Source organism: Ictidomys tridecemlineatus, chromosome 7 (assembly GCF_052094955.1).
Source record: "Ictidomys tridecemlineatus isolate mIctTri1 chromosome 7, mIctTri1.hap1, whole genome shotgun sequence".
NCBI classification, from domain to species: domain Eukaryota; kingdom Metazoa; phylum Chordata; class Mammalia; order Rodentia; family Sciuridae; genus Ictidomys; species Ictidomys tridecemlineatus.
Window position 1 is genome coordinate 185,783,013 of NC_135483.1, and position 19,885 is coordinate 185,802,897.

General features: G+C 40.6%; 1 protein-coding gene across 12 annotated transcripts in view; it reads right to left on the reverse strand.

Moving 5' to 3' along the window:
• Positions 1-1,115: 1,115 nt before the first annotated feature.
• Dock10 (dedicator of cytokinesis 10) overlaps positions 1,116-19,885 on the reverse strand; it is a 237,241-nt gene continuing 218,471 nt past the window's right edge. For 6 of the 12 annotated variants that reach the window (XM_078018100.1, XM_078018103.1, XM_078018097.1 and 3 more), the window contains 9 exons: positions 18,644-18,766; positions 18,400-18,513; positions 11,072-11,218; positions 8,761-8,971; positions 7,343-7,533; positions 5,458-5,558; positions 5,131-5,269; positions 3,835-3,910; positions 1,116-1,868 (listed from right to left, as the gene is read on the reverse strand). In XM_078018100.1, coding sequence (XP_077874226.1) covers positions 1,807-1,868; positions 3,835-3,910; positions 5,131-5,269; positions 5,458-5,558; positions 7,343-7,533; positions 8,761-8,971; positions 11,072-11,218; positions 18,400-18,513; positions 18,644-18,766 — 1,164 coding nt within the window. In that variant the 3' untranslated portion in view covers positions 1,116-1,806. The other 6 variants (XM_078018102.1, XM_078018098.1, XM_021729999.3 and 3 more) reach the window with 3 other exon arrangements.

Here is a 19,885-nt window from a genome sequence, read left to right on the forward strand (position 1 = left end):
GATAATGAGCCTAAAATAAAAGCTAATGAAAACGAAGGGGCATGTTAATTTCTTTGCAGGCTGGGCATTCTGTTCTTTAATCTGAGAATGGACAGGTAGGTGTGCTGAGTGGGATTCTGAATGGATGAGGGCCCAGAGGCACACCTGACATCCCTGCATTAGATTCACTTATTCTGTTTTTGATACCTGTGTCTTATTTTCAGTCTTTCCATCTGTAGAACCTGGAGATTTATCACCATTTTTTTTAAATGAGCTTATTTTAAAGAGCATTAATTTAAGAAAATTTGTGTAAAGATGAAAAAGAATATAAAATGAGGATTCAATGTCTTGGTAATTCAAAATCAGGTCACTGTCTTAGAAAACATCATCTTCTGCAAAGAAATGTTTTGGAGTCAATAATTAACAGAGGACTCAGTGGCATTTTTATACCTGAGTATGTCTGAGAATCCTGTGGGCCTGGATGCTGGACTCTACTCCTGGGGTTTCCATTTCAGAAGGTTTGATGGAAATAGGCTACACATGTCCTGCCTGATTCTGCAGCAGGTGGTCTGCTGTTTATACTCAGCTTAACATGAATTGTTGTCTGACCTGGGGTCCACCCAGACCCCCAGCAGAAGTGTAAGGATGGCCTATGGGGTATAGGTTGATTAGAGCGTGGGGCAAAGATAACTTCATCAAGCGAGGGATCAGGCAGTTCCACTTAGTGGATTGCAAATCTTCCTCCTGAGAGTGGTACAGGGTACAGGGTTCACATTTCACTGGCTAAAGCAAGTTCCATGCTCATACTGACTTCAAAAGAGGGAGCAAAGTGCTGTCCTATGGCAAATTCGTAGGATGTATAAAAGGAATATTCGTGAATCATCCCAATAGCTACCACAACCTCCCAGCTACCTAAGGATTCTGATTCATTATGTTTTCTTCAAATAATTCTAGTACTTTCCTAGGTTTGGAAGCTTTTGACTTACTTAGTACATCTCTGGAGGAAGTCTCCTTGGGTTTAGGTCCTTTTCTGACTTCTGGCAAGATATCATAAATACTGTGTATGGGATTCCATTCAACAGACATCTATTAACGCCTTTAGCAGTGACTCACCAGCCCATCAAGAGGAAACCGAATGCAAAGTAACATTTTTTTTATTTCTATTAACAACAACAAAATACTTCTATAATTTCATATCCCACTGCTTTTAAGAGCACATATATTACAAATAAAGGAACTCCACAAACTTTAAAGATTAGTATTTATCAACACTTTTTTACACATACACAAATAGTTTAATATAATGGTATCTGAAATGGTATTCATATAATTTTAGTACTGTCATAAGTAATAACTAAAAATGTTCTTTTAAATTTGGTAAAAACCATATATTTTACAATCTTCTATTTACACCTGAAATATGCTTCAATGTTACAAAAACATTCACTTTGACCTTTAAAATATGTGTACTAGGACCACGCATTGAACACGTAACTGACAGCAAACTCAAGAGTCTGCTTTTGAGCTACACATTCATTGGAATTTTATGGCAAATATTCAGCTTGGCTTGATCGACACCACTCAGTGAAAAAAAAAACAAATTATAGGAAATGTGCAAATTCAGAGGCTGGCAAAATTCTCAAGCTAGCGAGGTAAACAAAAATATTCACACCGTAAAATCTTCAAATAAATTAAAATCTATTGTTCTCTTCCCCGAGATGAGCTGCAGATTCTGAAAGTCCTCCGAGAGGCGAGAGGCGTGTCGGGGCTCCTTACGCTTCAGCACCCTGCGAGATGAAGACCTGGGGTGGCGCCGGAGGGGCCTTGCTAATGACACGCGTGTAGGTTCGCTCCACTCCGCGCTTTGCCGGGTCGTCCCTGCCCGTAATCTTCAGACGGGAGCAACGCAACACGAGACAGCCATAATAGAGAGGTCAGCATTGGTGTCCCGAGATACAAAATTAAAAATCAGAACAGTGATTTTTATTAACCAAAAAAGAATTATCAAAGGAGCTATGAAGGATTTTTTCCCCTCCGAGATAGTATGTTGATATTTAAAGTAGATTCACAACACGCTGATTCTCAGATATAAATTAATAAATGTCTGAATGACACCAATGCATCTGAGTAATTTCAGAATTTTATTCTAATCTAAGAGCTTTTTTTTTTTTTTTTTCCTTTTTCAAAATCTACCAAAAAGGTGGGGAGGAGATTGGAAACCGCGTTTAAATATTTGCATTAATGGAAATATAAGAAAAAAATTAACCTTGACCTGATTTTACTTGAAAATCATGTTAATAGGTCTCAATGATACTTTCTTAGACTCTGACCTATTCAAATAATGAGATGTAAACACAATAATAACAGCAGCCACAGAAACCCCAGGCATCTGAAAAATGTATCTTTGAACAGAACAGACTTAAGGAATCTTTTGAATTTCCAGGTATGATGATTTTCCCATTACCACCTTACCACCCTGTGCCGTGACCTGCGGCTTCTCCCTCTTCCAGGAGAGAATTGCTGCTTCTGTCCCCTAAAGAGCACTTGGCATCTGAGTTTCCCACACTACCAATGAATTCTACTCATGATCAGTGCCACCAAGCTCTGCATGCATAATTTGGTTGATAATGTGTTCAAAGAGCACCCAGGGCCCTCGCAGCAATCTGCTTTCATCTCCTGCATGCGTGGCCCTGGAACAGAACAGGTCTGTGTCTTTCTCTGTTTTTTATATTTGATACTCATTACTGCAGTTGACTTTACTCTGCTGTCGTTCTCACTGAATGTTGAAACACACTCCAAATGAGCATCTTATATTTATATTTCATCTGCCTACTTATATGCATTACTTTGGTCTCAGCCAAAAGAATTATTATTATTATTTTTGGCTGTTTATAAAACACTGTGAAATTCTGGCTGCCTATAAAAGCAATTATTGCCTGTCACTACCAATTCAAATGACTCCATTTCAGCTTCTCCATTTTACACACCAGCATCCTCTTTATTCTGCTCCATCTCTTTCCCTGTATGGAAGGTTCTTTAATTAACTAGATGATTTCAGAAGATTCTTCTAGCCAAGGCTTTTCTGGAGACTCTTGGAGTGAACTACATAACTTATTCTATTTTTTTTCTATTTCCATTTCTGTATTTCTATGTCTTGATTCTATTTGTTTCTAATTTTCAAACTTAAATGGTAGAATTTTTCTCTCCATTGTAAACACACACACACACACACACACACACACACACACACACACACACACACACACACACCTGTTTCCAGAATATGTGCCCAAGCATAGAGGCCTATGCAGGCATTCCCATATATAACCACCTATTAAATGCCTCATCAAAGCACAGGACCAGGAGAAAGTTTATCTTTCCTGCTGACAGATCTATTTCTTTTACTGAACAGCAAGACCTGTGCAATCCATAAGGTTCTTTGTGTCAGTTTCTAGGAAGCCTAGAGGCAACTTTTCCTTCTTTTAGCAAAGGTTCCTATAAAAGAAGTTATTTTTCTCTCCCCTGGCCACCTGATCTTTGATTTTTGCTTTGGCATTTAGGGTGCAGTGCATCTTTGTTTTGGAGACAGGTGGGCGGAAATACATTCTAGAAGCTGATGGAGTATGAATTTTCTGTTTAAAAACTAAGGTTTTTAAAACCTTAGTTTTAAATCACCAGGATCCGTCCCCCCACCCCCACTGACCTATCTTGAAATGGAAATGAAGTTGTTTTAATTAAATAAAAACCTTAGAGAACACTAGCCACTTTGAAGCTGACTGGGGAAAATGCATGGCTAGGATAGGTGATAGGAGAGGCCACAAAGGACGAAGGAGACATAAGGAAAGAAAAACATACCAATTTTGCCCACAGTACTGAGGGAAACACTAGACACAGAGGAACAGAAGCTGTATAAACACGGACCTCGGCAGAGCTGCCAGGAGAAAAGAGAAGAGCGTTTGTGCCCGTTTGAAAGCCAGACCAAGAGATGGAGACAAGCATTCCTTCATCTTTCCCAGCTTTTACGGCCATTGTTTGTTCTTTTTGTTTCTCTCCCAGATTTATAATTTCTCCCATGCTTTCAAGGCATCTGCCAAGAATTTAATTCCCATCACCTCTCACCAAGCCCATGCCAGTTCTACTTCCATTAGGAATCCTGTCCAGAGAGTTCATTCTTCTTTACCTAAGTCAATCAAACATTTCTTTCTTCAGCTAATATACAGAGTTAAAGATGTGGGTATGAGAAGATAGAAAAAAAGGAAAAACTAATACATAAGGTAATTGCAATTAGAATGAAAGATGGAATACTTTTCATTTTTTGCAAGTAGTGTTGATAATGTTAGGTCATACGGAAAAGAAGGATCACTAATATTAACTGAGTGACTATTATGTGTGAGGTATCACCATCATGAGACTAGTCAAGTTCTGTCCTGCATGTATTCTACAAAGAGCACAGAAAATACAATATACAGGTAGAGTGTGAGGGCTGCTGGATACTGGAAGCCAGCTAATGAAGCAGCGCTTGGTTTTGAAGGACTTGATTTTTTGCACTCCACATTATCGAATAGCCACACTTTGTGCGTTCTTACAGAACATGCTGCATACTTGTGTGAAATCATGGACAACTTACTTGTGGGGTGAGGGCTGAGTTTTATCCAATTGTGCACATGTGCCCGAGACCCAGTCTCTGCAGGAAGTCTTGGAAGTAAAAGCCCATGGCTAGTCCTGAGGTTCTTTTGGGACATGGTGCAGAGACCTCTAGTGGTGAAGTGTGGAACTCCAGACCACATTCTGGCTCTTGTGAGGTCCCCAACCAGGGGTGGGAGAGAGTGGCATCAAGTTCTAATGGGAATTGACCACAATGGTCCTCAATGTCGCATCAGACCCACTTATTATAGAAAACTAACAGTTCATGTGGATTGGATAATCATCTTTAAAAACTGGAAAGCATCTGGGTTCTCACATACTTTTCCTACAGATTTTTCTCTAATCTAATCTCTGCTTTAAGCCAAATGCTACTGTGCATGGTGAAGAGAGCATGATGGTGATGGAAAGTACAGTGACTTCAGAAAAAGAAAAGAGAATCTCTCCAGCCCTGGCAATGGGTACAACTTTCTATCTGCTCACAGTGGCCATTCAACAGGGAACACTCACCTGCTCATTCATGATTGCGGAGAGTTCGCTTAACATGTCCTTATAATGGGACCGCAGTTCTTCTTGGTACTCCAGCTGGTCCTCCTTGATGAGACGCTCATTCACATCAAGGGCCTGCCCACACGCATCTGCAAATTGTCTTTAGCAAGAGCATGAAGCAGATTAAAAACTATCCATAGGATAGTTCAATAACTTGAGTTCAATAACTTTGGGTTCAGAGTTGGGATGCTGGTGGACTCTGCCACCTTGAACAGGGATGGTCGGGCGAATTCATGCCTCTTGTGGGAAGGAGTTCAAGGAAGAGTGTTCCAATAAGGAGAATCTTACCTGAATATTTCCTTCAAAAGTTTTACTTGGTTGTCAGGGTATTTCTTTGCGTTAGTTTCTTCAAGAAAAGCTCGTGCATAGGCCATTGGCCCAGCATTGACCTAGGAAAAGAGAATTGGCTGAGGTTGACCCCACCTCCTCCATGGAACCTTCTCCACACATGGAAGGAACGGCAACTGTGTGTGCCACTCACGTGGCACCCTGATTCTCTCTTCCTGCCTTGTGACACACTAATTTGTATTCCTGTTATATCTAACCACTCACGAAGCCACTAATGAGTGTGTCAGAGTTTTGTCCTTTCCCACCACTTTTCTCAGACTCCATTACTTGCCAGCTCTTTCACATTTTGCCCTGTCTTCAATGTCTGATCTGCTTTTCCTAATAGCTTTGAAAACCAATTACTTCTATTAACTTAAATACATTCACTATACTTAAATTTGATATTTTTAATAACAAATGTTCGATGAGCTAATTTTTTTTTCTATTAAGCACCCAGCTAGTATGAAAAGCCATTCCACAGTGATTGTGGTGGGTGCGCTGTTCTGAAAACCCCTCTTTCCCTGTGTTCCACTTGACAGTATCTTAGATCATGGTCCAAGGAGGCATCTGTTCGAGCTGCTGGATGAATACACAGGGCCAGTGTGTTCACCATTCTATCAGCGCTGACACAGGGTAGCAAGTCCACACTAGTGGAGGGCTTCATTTTCCTCAGGGCATACTATCTGTTAATGGGGCTTCGAAAGGATCCAGGTACATCAAGGACACGACTACTGAGCAGACTTCAGATGCTGTGACCACTGGGCATTGGCCATTAGTAGAAGTCAGCACCATATGTTTTTTGTTCTTCTCCAGGTCCATCCTCTCTTCCTCTACTCAGCCAGGAGCCTAGGGAAGCCATCTCCTCTGCAGTAGGACAGTGGATCCCTTGCCTTCTGGCTGCCTTTCTTTCTGAGCTAGCCAGTGGGGGACCAGACAAGTGGGGCAGAGCAAGGACAGTGCACTCAGTGTGAGAATCAGCAGCATCACACATTTTTTTCCTTTGCTTCAGGCTCCAGTACAGCTCAGCAGGGCACGGGTACCTGCCGACCTTTATTTGAAAAATCAATATTTTATTTGTTATGGATTTTAGCATTTTGATTTTTAAAAAACACTGTATTAAGATCTTGATTACTGATTACATTTTGTGCTTCACTCTCCTCACCCTAGTAGAAGCCCAGTTGGGATCGAGCATTGGCTTTTTCGCAGTCCTCTAGCAGAGCCACACCTGTCTGTCATCAGGGGCTCCCTGTTTCCCCCTGTTTCTCTGGGTTTGGGGTGGTAACACTCCGAGTATTCCTAGACCATGCACCAGCCCTTGCTGGTTTCTTCAATGCTGCTCACGCTTGCTTTTGCAAATAGTTTGTTTATTCTTTTTCCCTTAATCAACCACTGTGAGCTTTCCATCTGCTTCCTGTCACAACCCTGACAGTCACATAAACACTGCCGCACATTTTATGAACTAGTAAGCATTCTATTTCTGGATTTGTTTTGGAACAATTTTATAAGGCTCTTAATAACAGATATGTAGAAGAGTGCCGTGCTTATTCATTAGTTGATTCATTCATTAGAATGCAGATACAGAACAAAGTTTATCGAGAGAAGATGGGATGGGAGGTTTGAAAGAGAAATGTTATTTCAGTTCAGCTTAAAAGTGTAACTACAGGTGTTTGGCACCATCGATGTGCATTTACAGCTAGACATCATTCTAAAGACTCAGATGAAAATATTGAGTTGTATCACAAATAGCAAAAATATTTCTTATATCCTTTGTAAAAACAAATTTCAGGTGTTTTATACCAAGTTTCACTGGCTGTGTGCATCTCAGCTCTGGGCAATGCTTACTAACCTTCACACTGACACTTCCTTGCAGTTTGAGCTGTAGTCTGATCATGTCCACCTCATCCATCGTGCAAAGCTGATTAAGCTCAGAGACCTTCCTGGACATCTCATCAATCGCTACTTCAATAGGATTCAGTTCTGTGCTCGACTGGCTGACGACCTGGATCCTCTTCTTCACATAGGGGAACAAATGACTCGCTGCACAAAAACCACACAGAGGGATTTAAGGGTTAGTGGGAAGACCAGGATTCCCCAGGGGGTTTAGAAGATCTTGTGTTATTTCACAGCACATTCCATCTGTTTGTTTCTGCGTGTGTCTGTTTTTCTTCTAGATGCCAGCATCTCTCATACCTCTTACCTTTTGTCCCAGCCGCCCCACCAGGCATGGTCTTCTCTCCTCACCAATTAACGTGAATGCAATCTTAGGGATGGGTAAGATCTTCAGCATAGTTAAACACTAAAAAGATTATGGCTTTCAATGCAACTTCAAAGAAGATCTACACTAGCCCACAATAAAGAAAGTTCAAATTAATACTGCAGAGTATATAGAGTTCTAGTTATTATTATTATTTTTTTAAATTACAAAATCCCTGGACAAGTTTCCTAAAAGTGAATGCATCTTGTAGTTTGGACACTGGTGCTAGTAACCTGTCTACTGTACAGTCCAGGACCACGAGTCCGCCAAGGTGGCTGGGAGATCTCCCTTCAAACTGCCTTTGCTCACCTTCCCTCTCAGTTGCCTTCAGGAGCTCCTCTTAGCTCTTCCATCTCTATTTCATGTGGTGTTGACCTGAAATTCTTGCTTTACTTGGTTCTTTCTCCTACCTGACTGTGAGCATCTTTAGGGCAATATTCTGTGTATCCTAATTGCCAGGAAACAGAGCCCAACACCTAGCAGGAACTCATTAAGTGTCAGCTGAATAAATGAAAGACAGAATAGATCTAGATAGCGCTGGGAGGGGGCTGCAGATCAACGCCTGCTTTCCTTTTAGAGGAAGACTCTGATTCCCACAGTGGTTTAAAATCTTGCCCTAAACCGCACAAGGATGAGAGCCGCTAACCCTGAAGCGGCTGGGTATAGATTCAGGGAGAGGTGAGAGGAAAGTTTAGTGCCTCGTGTGCTTCTTTTCCCATTGTCCCTGACGCCACTGACCTTCGCGACTGCAAATTCTGCAGGGAACAATGACTAAGTGCAAAGTAACTCTAGGGACAATTCTCCTCTGGCTCCCTTCTCAAGCCTCTTTCTCCTAACGAAAGATAAAGGGGGAATCGGGTCTTCCTGGCAAGTATCTCCAAGTCGCCACACTCTGGGTGCTTATCTGCAGGCTGAAATGACTCTTGATTTCCACTCATCGCCTCCAGAGGGATGCAGCTCCGGGGCGGAGTGCGCCTGCGCGAGGCGGGGGCTCAGGCCGCGGCACCTACTTGTCAGCACCGTCCTCCGCTTGCACTGCTCGGCCACTCCGCCGTGCTTCTTGCCCGACAGGGTAAAGGGCGTCTCGAAGACAAAGCGGTTGATGTTGTGGTGCATTTCAAAGTCTGTCTTCCTGTCCTCTATTTCCTTTTCTTCAAAGAACGGGGTGACATAAGTCACCTGGATGTAGGCATATTTGGGGTCCAAATCCTTGGGGTTTACCTGTGTTAACACATTAGGGGCAAATAAAGGGAGGTGAGTCGCAAGGTGTGTTTGAAAGAAAGCGCAGAAGCTCTTTGCTCTGGGCTGGCATCCTGAGGAGGCTGTCCCTCTTCCCTTGGAGGAAAATGGCCAATTATCATTTCAGAGCTGGTGAGACCACAAAGGAACTGGCCAACAGTGGTTGAGCAACCAGCTGTGGAAGCAGCAGGACTGGAGCCAGTTTAAGGACTGAGACTCTTTACCACTTAGCTGCCTGCTGAGCCATATTATTTAATCCTTTATTTATTTCTCTTCTGTGATGAACCTCCATGCACCTTTGTGTGCAAGTCTTTTGGAAGCAGAGGTGCATCTCTTTGTTCCTCTGTGACTTAGCCATACACCTAGACAGGGGGTAATGTGGAGGGAGGTCCTTTGTCTACTTAGGGGATTAGCTGATTAACCTCTGAGACAACTGCAAATTTTTGTATTTTTCATGTCTCTTACCTTCTCTTACTGCAAGAGGACATTTTATTCCATGTCCTTTCTAACTTTGCTTTGATGAATGGGCTTGACAAATAGTAAGAAGGACAATTTGGAGCTCCCAAGACAATCTGGGAAATTGCTTTGGCTCTCCTCTGAGGCTGGAAGCGATGCTTCTCAGCCTCTTTTCTAATGATATCTTGAAGAATTTTAAAACTTCCAATTTTCTCCATGGGTCCACCCATCCACTCCCTATCCAGTTCCAGAGATTTGAGGAACCTCATGAACTTTTTTTTTTTTTTTGTAATGCTACTAATAATTACACTGTAAGGTGGGAAGAAGTGTGACCATTTTATGGATTTTAATACTTAAAAGTGGAGGTTCAGAGTGGCCAGCTACTCTATCTGTGATCATCAGTGGATAAGCATGGCTTGGTAGAATGAAGACCCAAATCCCTCTCACACCACAGTGGCATTTTTCTCCATCCTACCAAAGCTCTCTTGATGCTTTCACTCAGGAGTGTCACTACTGCAATCCTCCATCTGCCTGAATAGGTAAGGTTGTACCGTTCAAGCCAAGAGGAATAATGAGCACATTTGAAACAATTTCTGCCCAGAAAAGCGATCTTGTGCCTAAACCCCTACAAATGCCAGCAGAGACGACATCATCATCATCATCATCATCATCAATCTCTTTCATGTCCCAATAGAGCTCTACACCATGGCAATCATGTAATAGGTCAATCAGCTTACCTGCTAAAAAAGACAAGAAACCTCCCTGCTGCACTCCTTTACCCAATCTGTTTTTAAAGCCTTGCCATTCTCTAAACACATATTCCCTTTTCCTTCCTTCATTTCATTGCATGTGCTGGGCTTCCCAGAATGCTCATTGCTTCTCGGAAACACTACTCACCTGCTATTCAATGATCGCCTCCTCTGGGTAGCAATGCTTAGGCAAAAGTGAGTTGTTCAGAGTCCCCTGCCCTGAGCTTTCCCTTGCTACTGGGCCATGTCTCACTGGGGGCACCTCATGGCATTCTAGTGACTGTTCACACAAGTCCTTTTCCTCTTGGCCCCGCGTGGACAGGGAGGTCTGGGAGGAATATGCTCTGCACACAATAGCTCCTAGTTTGGCCCTGGGATACAGGAGGTGCTTACTAGAATTTGGCTAAATGAATGAGAATATACAAGAGAATTCTGGTCATCGAATGAGAGGATGTAATCATTTGCTTTTTGGAGCCAAGAGGTTGAGTAGATTCTCACAGGCTAATACAATGTAATAGTAAGTCTGGTCCTAACCCAGGGGGCAATTTTCAAAACTGGAATGACCTAGGAAGACCTTCTTGATGGAATCAATATTTTCAATCTATTTTTTCCTCTAGTCCCACCTTTGGGTGCAATCACTTTAACACTGAAATTGCTATTTGAACAAAATAACCCATGGGAGAAGTAGAGGACTTAGTTGGCTATATAGAAGACGACCATCAGCCAATCAACAAGCAAAACACCCAACATAATTTTGGTACTTCACTTTGCAGAGTCAGACGGAAAATTAAAACAATATAGTTTTTTTAAAGAACAAATGACAATAAAAAATCTACGTTGAGTCTTAGAATTTGCATAAATATTGATTTTTTCCTACCTTATTGGAATCTTGGATTATCTTCACATTATCTGCTCCAAATTTGTCTGCATAGAGTTTGAGTAGTCTTTGGGAAATCTCAGAGAGACCCGTCAGCTTAGGCTCTTTGTAAATATATTCTTTACCCTCTTCTTCTTCAAAAAAACCCTATGGAAGATACACAACGAACCATTGATTTTATCAGAAAATTCCAGTTGCCAATCACACACAAAACAAATGTCCATTTATTGAAAAAAAAATTCAGTCTTTTGGCTGCCATCCAAGCCATTTATTAGTACTCTATGAAATTCAAAATTAGAAAAAAACAAATAAAGAACATAAAAAATATATTATAAACAGACATTAATATAAATATTTCCTAGTCAGGTCAAAGAGCCTCATTAAATATATTTTCTTTTTTTGTAGAAATCAATGTTAATATCTGCCTGCATATATTTTGGGGGAAGAATGCCCTCTTGTGGCAGCCTGGGGTAGAACACAAAAATTGGGGGCATTATTCAGAGTACTGGGTATGGTTTTTAATAAGGTCCTCTACAAGTCTTTGAAACTAGCACAGTAACACTGTGCTGCATGAAAAGGCATCTGGATTTGTTGAAATCCATCCCACATTGTCTTAGTTGAAAAATCATGACACTTTTTATTGTTGCAGAAGAATTACATGTGGTATGCTCCCAATTACTGCTATCTAAAAAGTAACTTTATAGCTGCCTATTTATGACTTCAGGGACCTGATGCAATTTAGCTTATATGTAATTCAATTATTCGATTTACTTTTCCAATATAATTTTTCCCCTCTTAAAAGTCGTGACCTTGTAAGATTAATAATAGCAACCAAGTCATCAAATAGGGGTTAGCTTCTATTATTTGGTTTGGTTTGAAGCAGGGGTGAAGGAAGATTCCATTATCTGCAGATAACTAAGTGAGGAAATATTTATAATTCCTCTTCTTTGAAGAGATAGAACCTTTTTCCTGTGGAATACATGTGGCCTCAAAATATGTCATGAAGCTCACAGCGAAGAAACCACATTATCTGGTTTCTTCTGACTACAGAGTTTCCCTGCAAAGAAACAGCTTTTGAGGTTGGCTAATGATACTGGGGCTCAAAAAAAAAAACATTGCTATGTTTAAAAAATCATTTTTGACTAAAAGTATTCATTTTATGTAAAATAAACATGGACAAAACCTCCTAATGTTGTATTATTTTTTCATGGCTCATGTGAGGCCATCTGAGAGTAATTATAGAATTTGCATTATTAACTTCGTATGGTGCTGTACACCTGTATTTTCACATATGTAAGTGTGATAAAAATTAAAAGGATACTTTCTATCCTAAGAGGCTGGGCTGTAGCTGTCATTTGCAGAAGTCAAGGCGTGGGGTCCCCTCCTCAGCCCTGTTCTTGTCAAGCAGGTAATTATCTGTGGCCTTGTCCATCTTTCTAATTGACTTCGGGCTTTCAGCAAATGTGTCTTGTTCAACAAATGCATGCCTAGTGTTTAGCATACTTCCTGGCATTTCAAAGGAGGGAGGGTCACTCTGTATTTTTTGAAGAGATGAATGAAATTGTTCTTAGAGGACAGAAATCTCAAAAGGCATATTTGCTCCAGAGGTAACTGGAAAAGACCTCACTGTTTTTAGTAAAGAGGTGTTTACTGCATAAACATCAGATTATGAGTACCTGATCCTAGAGTGCTAGAAGGTGGTTGATGGTTCTGAAATCAGGAAGAGCAGCAGCTCCCTACCATTCATCTGGGCTTTGCAGGGCGGTGAGGCCTGACCCCATCCCTATCTGGCTTCCCGCCTGCTATGTTTTTCCACTGCTCTCTTTGAGGACTTTTGTCTGATGCCAGGTCAGAAGTTAGTGGCTAAAATTGACAGACTGACACATCAGAGAAATAAGACTTCTGAGGCCATCCACCAGCATCCCTGCAGGGCCACAGCAAAAACAGCATTTACAACTTTGATTTCAAAGAGGAAAATGCCTCCAAGTTTTAGAAAAAGATTCTTTCACCTCAGCATGAAACTAGTACACAGAGACATTTTCACTGTGAATTTTTCCCTTGACAAATTTCTGAATCTGGAGTTAGCAGAAAACGAGTGGCAAGAAGTAGGTATTTATTGCTGTTATCATGACCTTGATGGCCTTGGTCATGACCTGTGACTTTCTTTTACCCCTAATCGTTAGTCTGTAGGAAGGGAAAAGTGCAGACTCTACATTTTGTTGGGAAGTCCTACTAAGTACGGTGCCTGGTGCCCAGTAGAGCTTTGATGAGTGTTGGCTACGACAAAGACAATGACAGCAATGAAGAAACAATTCCAAATCCATGAAGCAATTTAAGTTCTGACTTGGATGCAGAGAAACAGCTTAACTCAGCGTCTGGTGCTTAAAATACGTACCTTCAGCTTTTCTTGCATCAGAACTACAATTTCCCTTATTACAAAAAGTCTATTGATACTCCTATTTCGATATTTTGGTAAGTGACTGATCAGAAAGAAGCAGTGATTATAACTTTTCCTGAAAAGCACAGGAATGTAAATCTTTTAGACTGTTTTACAAAATGGATAAGAAGGAGTAGGAATAGCAGAATAAAGAATTTAACTTGCTGTCTACCACAGTTTGGGTAAAGTGCTTTTGGAGCCAGACAAATGGCAGCCATATAAATGTTTGGAATGTATATTTACTTTCACCAGGGAAATGATTAAGGCAGAGTCTACTGAGCTACAGGGCACCATCTGAAGGAAGGTTTCAACTTTTGCCCTGTCTATAGAATAAATGATTTATAAATGGGTTACAGGTGATGACAGACCAGAGGCAGATTCCCATTTGCTTTGGCCCCAAGGTTATGAATCGACTGCCTACGAGGCACCAGGAAATGTGGTCTTTGCATTTCCATCATTAGTTTGATTTTTTTAAAATGTCATTTTACATTGCAGTAAGTGCCTTAATTTGTTGTGGTTGGGAAAGAGCATGTTTGAGTTAAAGAAGGACCTTGAGTCAGTAGCATCAACATGCATGGATAATGAAACTTCAAGGCAATGCATCAGGATAAAAATATACTTCAACAAACTGACAGGTAAAATCATTGACTCAGATGTTTTTGTAGGTACTTCAAGAATCTTTCAACGCCCCTGGATCATCACTGGGATGTGCCCCTGCTATTATAATTGTCAGATCCAAAATTTACCATTAAAAGCATGCATTCCAAGATGAATCTAGTGTACAAAAGATAGGTCAGAAAATGGAAATAATAGGCTAAATTCTTCCAGAAGAGGAGCTACAAGAATGCAGAGAAAGGATTCCATATACATACGAACTTAAATATGATGTCTGGCTCTATGTGTGTGTATATACGTATGTTTTACATATGCATACATGTGTGTCTAGATCATTGATCTTCATACAGGTGAGGAGTTGGGAAGGGGGGATCACCTCCTAAGTGGAGACGGGGGTTTTCACACTATACATGTGCCTTCCCTAAGTTTTTTTCTATTAAGATTCTGAGATGCATCTACACTCAAGTAAGCATGATTGAGAATCATGGAATTTAAATTCTTTGGTGCATAGAATAAAATTCCCCCAGGTCTTCCAGTTCATTAATTCCAGGGGCATCTGATCTTTTAAGTTATGCAAAAGGCATCTACTTGCTTGCTTTTGTGCTAAATACCAGGACCTAAGGATTTCACTGATGTTGGTGTTTGATCACTACTGCTGTTTCATTATTCTGGAAATGAGCACTTCATGGAACTTGGGGGGGATACATTATGTAGGCTGCTGTGTGTAAAATTTCCATAGCCAATGATGCCAGGTGCTGGGTTAGAGATTTCATGCTATGCAAGACTTGCATTTTTGAAAAATCTCTGCTGTGGTAGAACAGTTTTCAACTTGTTTCCTAACGTCTGGCTCATTGCAGACACGATTAATATTAAATACCATAGCCAATATGATAAAAGGAAAGCACCAGTCCAGATGGGACATGACAATACATCCTCAAAGGTCTTTTGGAGGTGAAGAGCCTATGGCAGAGTATATTCCCATAATTTTTAAAATGTTATTGTAAGACACACATCCATGTGGATGTTAAAAGGTGGGTTTTACGGGGACATAGAACACAATTACGAATAAGAAATTATTTCAGACCCTAGGAATTATGCTAATCAAGTAGTCGAGGTTTCACCTCAGATCTTCAGAACCTCTATTCTGCACATGTTTCAGAAGATGTTCACATCTATTTTGTGTGCATTTATCAAGAGTGGAGGGCTGTGAGCGTCCTGCTCTTGTTGAATACCAGAGTTCCCTCTGGCCATTTGGTGTCTTGGGATGGGCATTTGAAAGCCCTCTGCACAGTGCAGATGGAGGCTCTAGGTTCTGCTTTTCAGGACCACCTCACTAGTTCTCCTTGTTTCCAGGGCTGGGGTTTCAGCTTGGAGGGCCATGCTTAGGCATGTTAGGCGTGTTCTCACGTCTGCACATTTGACAAGACATTGTGCCTTTTAAGCTTGGAATGGAATTTTTTTTTTTTTTTTTTATAAAAGACAATTGAGATTACTGGCAGCATTTAGAAAAGAAGTCAGGCGAACAACCAGCATGCTTTACTAAGGAATCTGAAAAAAGAACAAAGTTAGGTCATTCGCAAGTAGCTTTCCCAGTCCTTCCCCATGGCCCACTCTAGTACAGGGATTTTCAAGCATCTTTTTAGTAGGTGAGTTAAGGACTCATGGCCCCCAATTTATAAATGAAGGTAGAAATATACCCATATGGTGTGGAGGTAGAAAGGAATTTAAAGAATTACAAAAAAGTATGTGCTGGACAAGTGAGCTGAAGGGGAACAATGTGTGGATAGTGAAAGAATCTTTCTTTTCAGCTCAATGGACAATAATATCATGGCAAACCGTAGAAGCTGCTATTTTTGTAGATGGAAAATGGTTCAAAATAGGTGACTTCATGTGGCTCAAAATCATACAAATTCTCCTAGAGATCTCTAGGAACTGGAAGGAGATTTCTGCCTTTGTTTGTTTTTCAAATTGCTTACCTCACTTTTTTTCTGCATCTCTGGAGACTTTACATATTAGGTAAAGATTTATTTCCCTGTTCTATTTCTCTGTTGGAAACGATACCACTGAAAATGCTCAGATCTTGCCACTGAAAGAGCCCCATCTCCCCAAGATTCCCTTTGGAAAAGGGCAAAGTTTCCTTCAGGACTTTAGGAAGGTGCTCATAATTAGCCACCACTTCAACTTCTGAAATTCCAACCACCTTCATCTTAATTAGCTGTAATTCATGGTAGCCTGAAATAAGCAGGCAACCTCCAATAGTAAGTTAACTCTATGACAGCTTATAATATGTAGTTCACATTGTGTGTTTGTGTGTGTGTGTGTGTGTGTTGCTTTCAGAACACAATCTCTACCTTTGTGGAATTAGAGGATATATATAAATAATAAAAGTATACATTTTTGTAATTCAGGTCACCAGAATAAACACAATTTAGTTAAAGAAATTTGGGATGACTCCAAAATGAATGGGAGCAGGATTATCTCACCCTTTGCACCAAATATGAATTTGCACAAAAAAAAGTTAAGTTTCAGTAAAACCAGACAGAGGGAAGTGTGAGGATTATTAGAGCATGCAAATGTGGAGAGAGAGGAGGCGAACTTACCACAGCCTGGAACAATCAAGACCAAAAGAAGAAAAGAGTAAACATCTGCATTAAAAACTAATTGGAAGGCAGCACGATTTTTTCTACCTGTTCAACAGCCCATGTCTTAGACAGTGGTTGGAGAAGCCAGCGGGTAGCAATATGGTTGTCACTACCAGGGTAGCAGTGGTGGTTCACTGCTCTTTCATTGCCAAGGTCACAGAAAGACAGTAGTTGTGTTTTAGTTAGCCAAACACACGTTCTGCATGTCACTTCTGCACTGCTCAGTTAGCCTGTGGCCATCTCCTTTGAAACCCTATCTTTCCCCTTCAATTCCTCCACTCCCACATCCTCATTGGGCTTCCCACCATTTTTCTTGCTCATGATTTGCCAAGGCCACACATTGCATATTTTCTTCATGGCTTCCTAGGTACTGTTTTCTCTGCTCTCCCTAAGAGTCTCATGCTTCTTCTCTCTCCTCCAAAAGATAATTGCACTGTGGATAGTTCACATTTCTTTCCATAGACTTCCCCCAACTATCTGAATTTTGCTATTTCCTGTGGACCATGTTCTCAACCACTAGGTTCCTACATCTCCACAGTCCTGATGCTGCTGAGAAAGGAGAGCATCCAGGTGAGATGAAGCTGGTGAGATGATTAAGTGGCCACTCATTGATACTTTTCACCAGGTGGGGACAATCCATTTTCATTAACTCAGATGTTAGTTTGGTGGGGAGGAAAACAGACACTTTTCAGAAGACTTCCATGGGCAACGATTTAGAATGACCAGGCTGGATTTAACTCCAGCTGTGGCCTTAAAAGATTCTGAAGAGAACAAGACCTATGGGCAGAAGCACTTCACATGGCAGGTGTGGTGGGAAGAAAGTGAGAGGTCTGATAGTCACTGCCATTGTGAGAACCAAAGAATGGCACGTGTGTCCCAGGACAGCACAGTGAAATACTTTTGCTGAAACAGAAGAATGTCAAGGTCCTTCCTGAAAATAAGCAGCATGGTGCCTGGGTTTATCCTACCTAAAGCACTGCCACGAGGAGACAGATATTTATGATTGATATATAATACATTCGCTTTAGGCCAATGCTATGGCTAGCTAATATTTTCAATCGTGTCATTACTTATGCAATCAATTGAGAAAAGACAATCTTCCAATTACGTTGACCTCCAACACAGAACAAAGGAGCCATAGGATGTCCTGCTTTGAAACACTGGTAACATGAAAGCAGGAGAGAAGAATTCACATGGTTGTGAAGTTGAAGGTTTGGTAGGGTAGAGACCCTGGGGAGCCTTTTATTTCCAAGAATGCCATGAAGGTCATTTGTTCAATCATGTTCAATTTGATTTCACTTTAATCGACATAAACCTATAGTTAGATATTCTGGGGTGGGTGAACTGGAAGAAAGAGAATGCTGGACAAGTCAACATCCTTTATTTCCAAGAAGTTAGAAATCACTATCTTTAGCTCAGCTGTTATTAAATCCTATGGATTTCTCTGCTCGTTTGTTCCCCAATTAAGTCCATGTCTATGGGTAAGCAGGTAGAGGCTCCCATCTGGATAAACACTCAGGTACACTCAGCACCCCACACCCCCAACGCACTGCACATACAGTCAGATGTCATATAAAAATGACATCCCACTATTCAACAGAATTCAGAGACCATGTCACCTCTAGTGAACTTACCTGTCCATAAAATGCCACACGATAGTAGCGACCAAATAGCCGCTTCTCTGAGTTCACCACCTCTGCCACCTTTAGGTATGACCGGTGGATGTCATAGTAGAGATCGGACAATTTCTGAAACCATAAATCAAAGGGTTTCCTGAAGATGAGGCTGACATAAAAAGAGGGGATTCTTACTTTTGAAAACGGTAAGGAATCTGCCAACTTGAAGTGGGATATTTTAATTAGCTCCTAAAATACATACCTTGAAGTCTCGCTGCTTTTCGAAGACAGCAATGATGGGCTTGTTGACGTCAGCAATGAGTTCATATCGCTCCGACTTCCAAAGAAACTCCACACACATGTACAGCTGCTCCACCAGGATATTCTGCAATACCCCAGTCAGGATGAGATTTTCCATGATTAAGGTTGTGGCTCATCCCTGACTCTTGGTTTCAAAATGGCTGCATTATCAAGTTTTTTTTAGTAGTGGGATTCCTGATGGTTGTTCAATATTGGCAGTTGCAACCCAGCAAAACATCACAGTCATCTCAGAGTCTTCCCTTCTCTCACTGTGACCACCTAACTTGTGCATCAGATGTGCTAATTTTAATCTACGAAATGCCTTTGTGTTTTCTAGTTCTGTCCATTGTCACTGTCGCTGACTTAGACCACATTACTGTTACTTCATGGCCAGACCCCTGCAGTAGTTCTCCAATTGTCAATATTCAACGTGAAAATATCCAGAACTTTTATTTATGTCCCATTCATCTGTGTTCTGACCACTTTCGTGTCAAAAGTTGTTCTCTTTTTCCTTGCAACCAGTTAAGATGTCTACGTTTATCATTTGTTTCCAAGTGGTCACTCCCCATCCCGAAGGATGCTATCAGCAAGATTCTAAATTCTTCAAGAGCAGGAATTGTACCTTATTTATCTTTGTTTCCCAGTCCTTAACTCAATATCTCATGAGAGCATTGGTTATTAATTAATAAATTTCCAACTAAATCAAATTACATAAGTTCTAAAACAAATGCATAATATTATTGGAATGTTTCCAACATGTCTTAAGAAAAGATTTGTAAGCATTATTTGAAATGCTTAATATAAAATATGCAATTGCATTTACTATTTATTTGCAATATATACTAAATCAATATAGAACCATATGTAAAATTTAATCCCAACCCATCCCCCCTGAATTTACATTTTGTACCCCTTCTTCTCACCCATATAATAGTAAGATTAAAAAAATTAGTTTATGGAACATTTTATTGCTTGATAGGGAAAACTGTATTTTATTTATTACATTAAGTAATTCCTAGAAATTTCATTTGTGAATGAAAAATAACCCACAATTTTCATGTCTGGAGGTTTTTCTGAAGAAACCAGTGAGGCTTTTGATGAACTGCATTTGTAAATAATCTTTTTAGTGCATAAAAAAAGCTTTCACAAGCTCATAAAATTTTTAGCATCCCTTCCTACCTTTACCAAAAGACTACAGATTGCA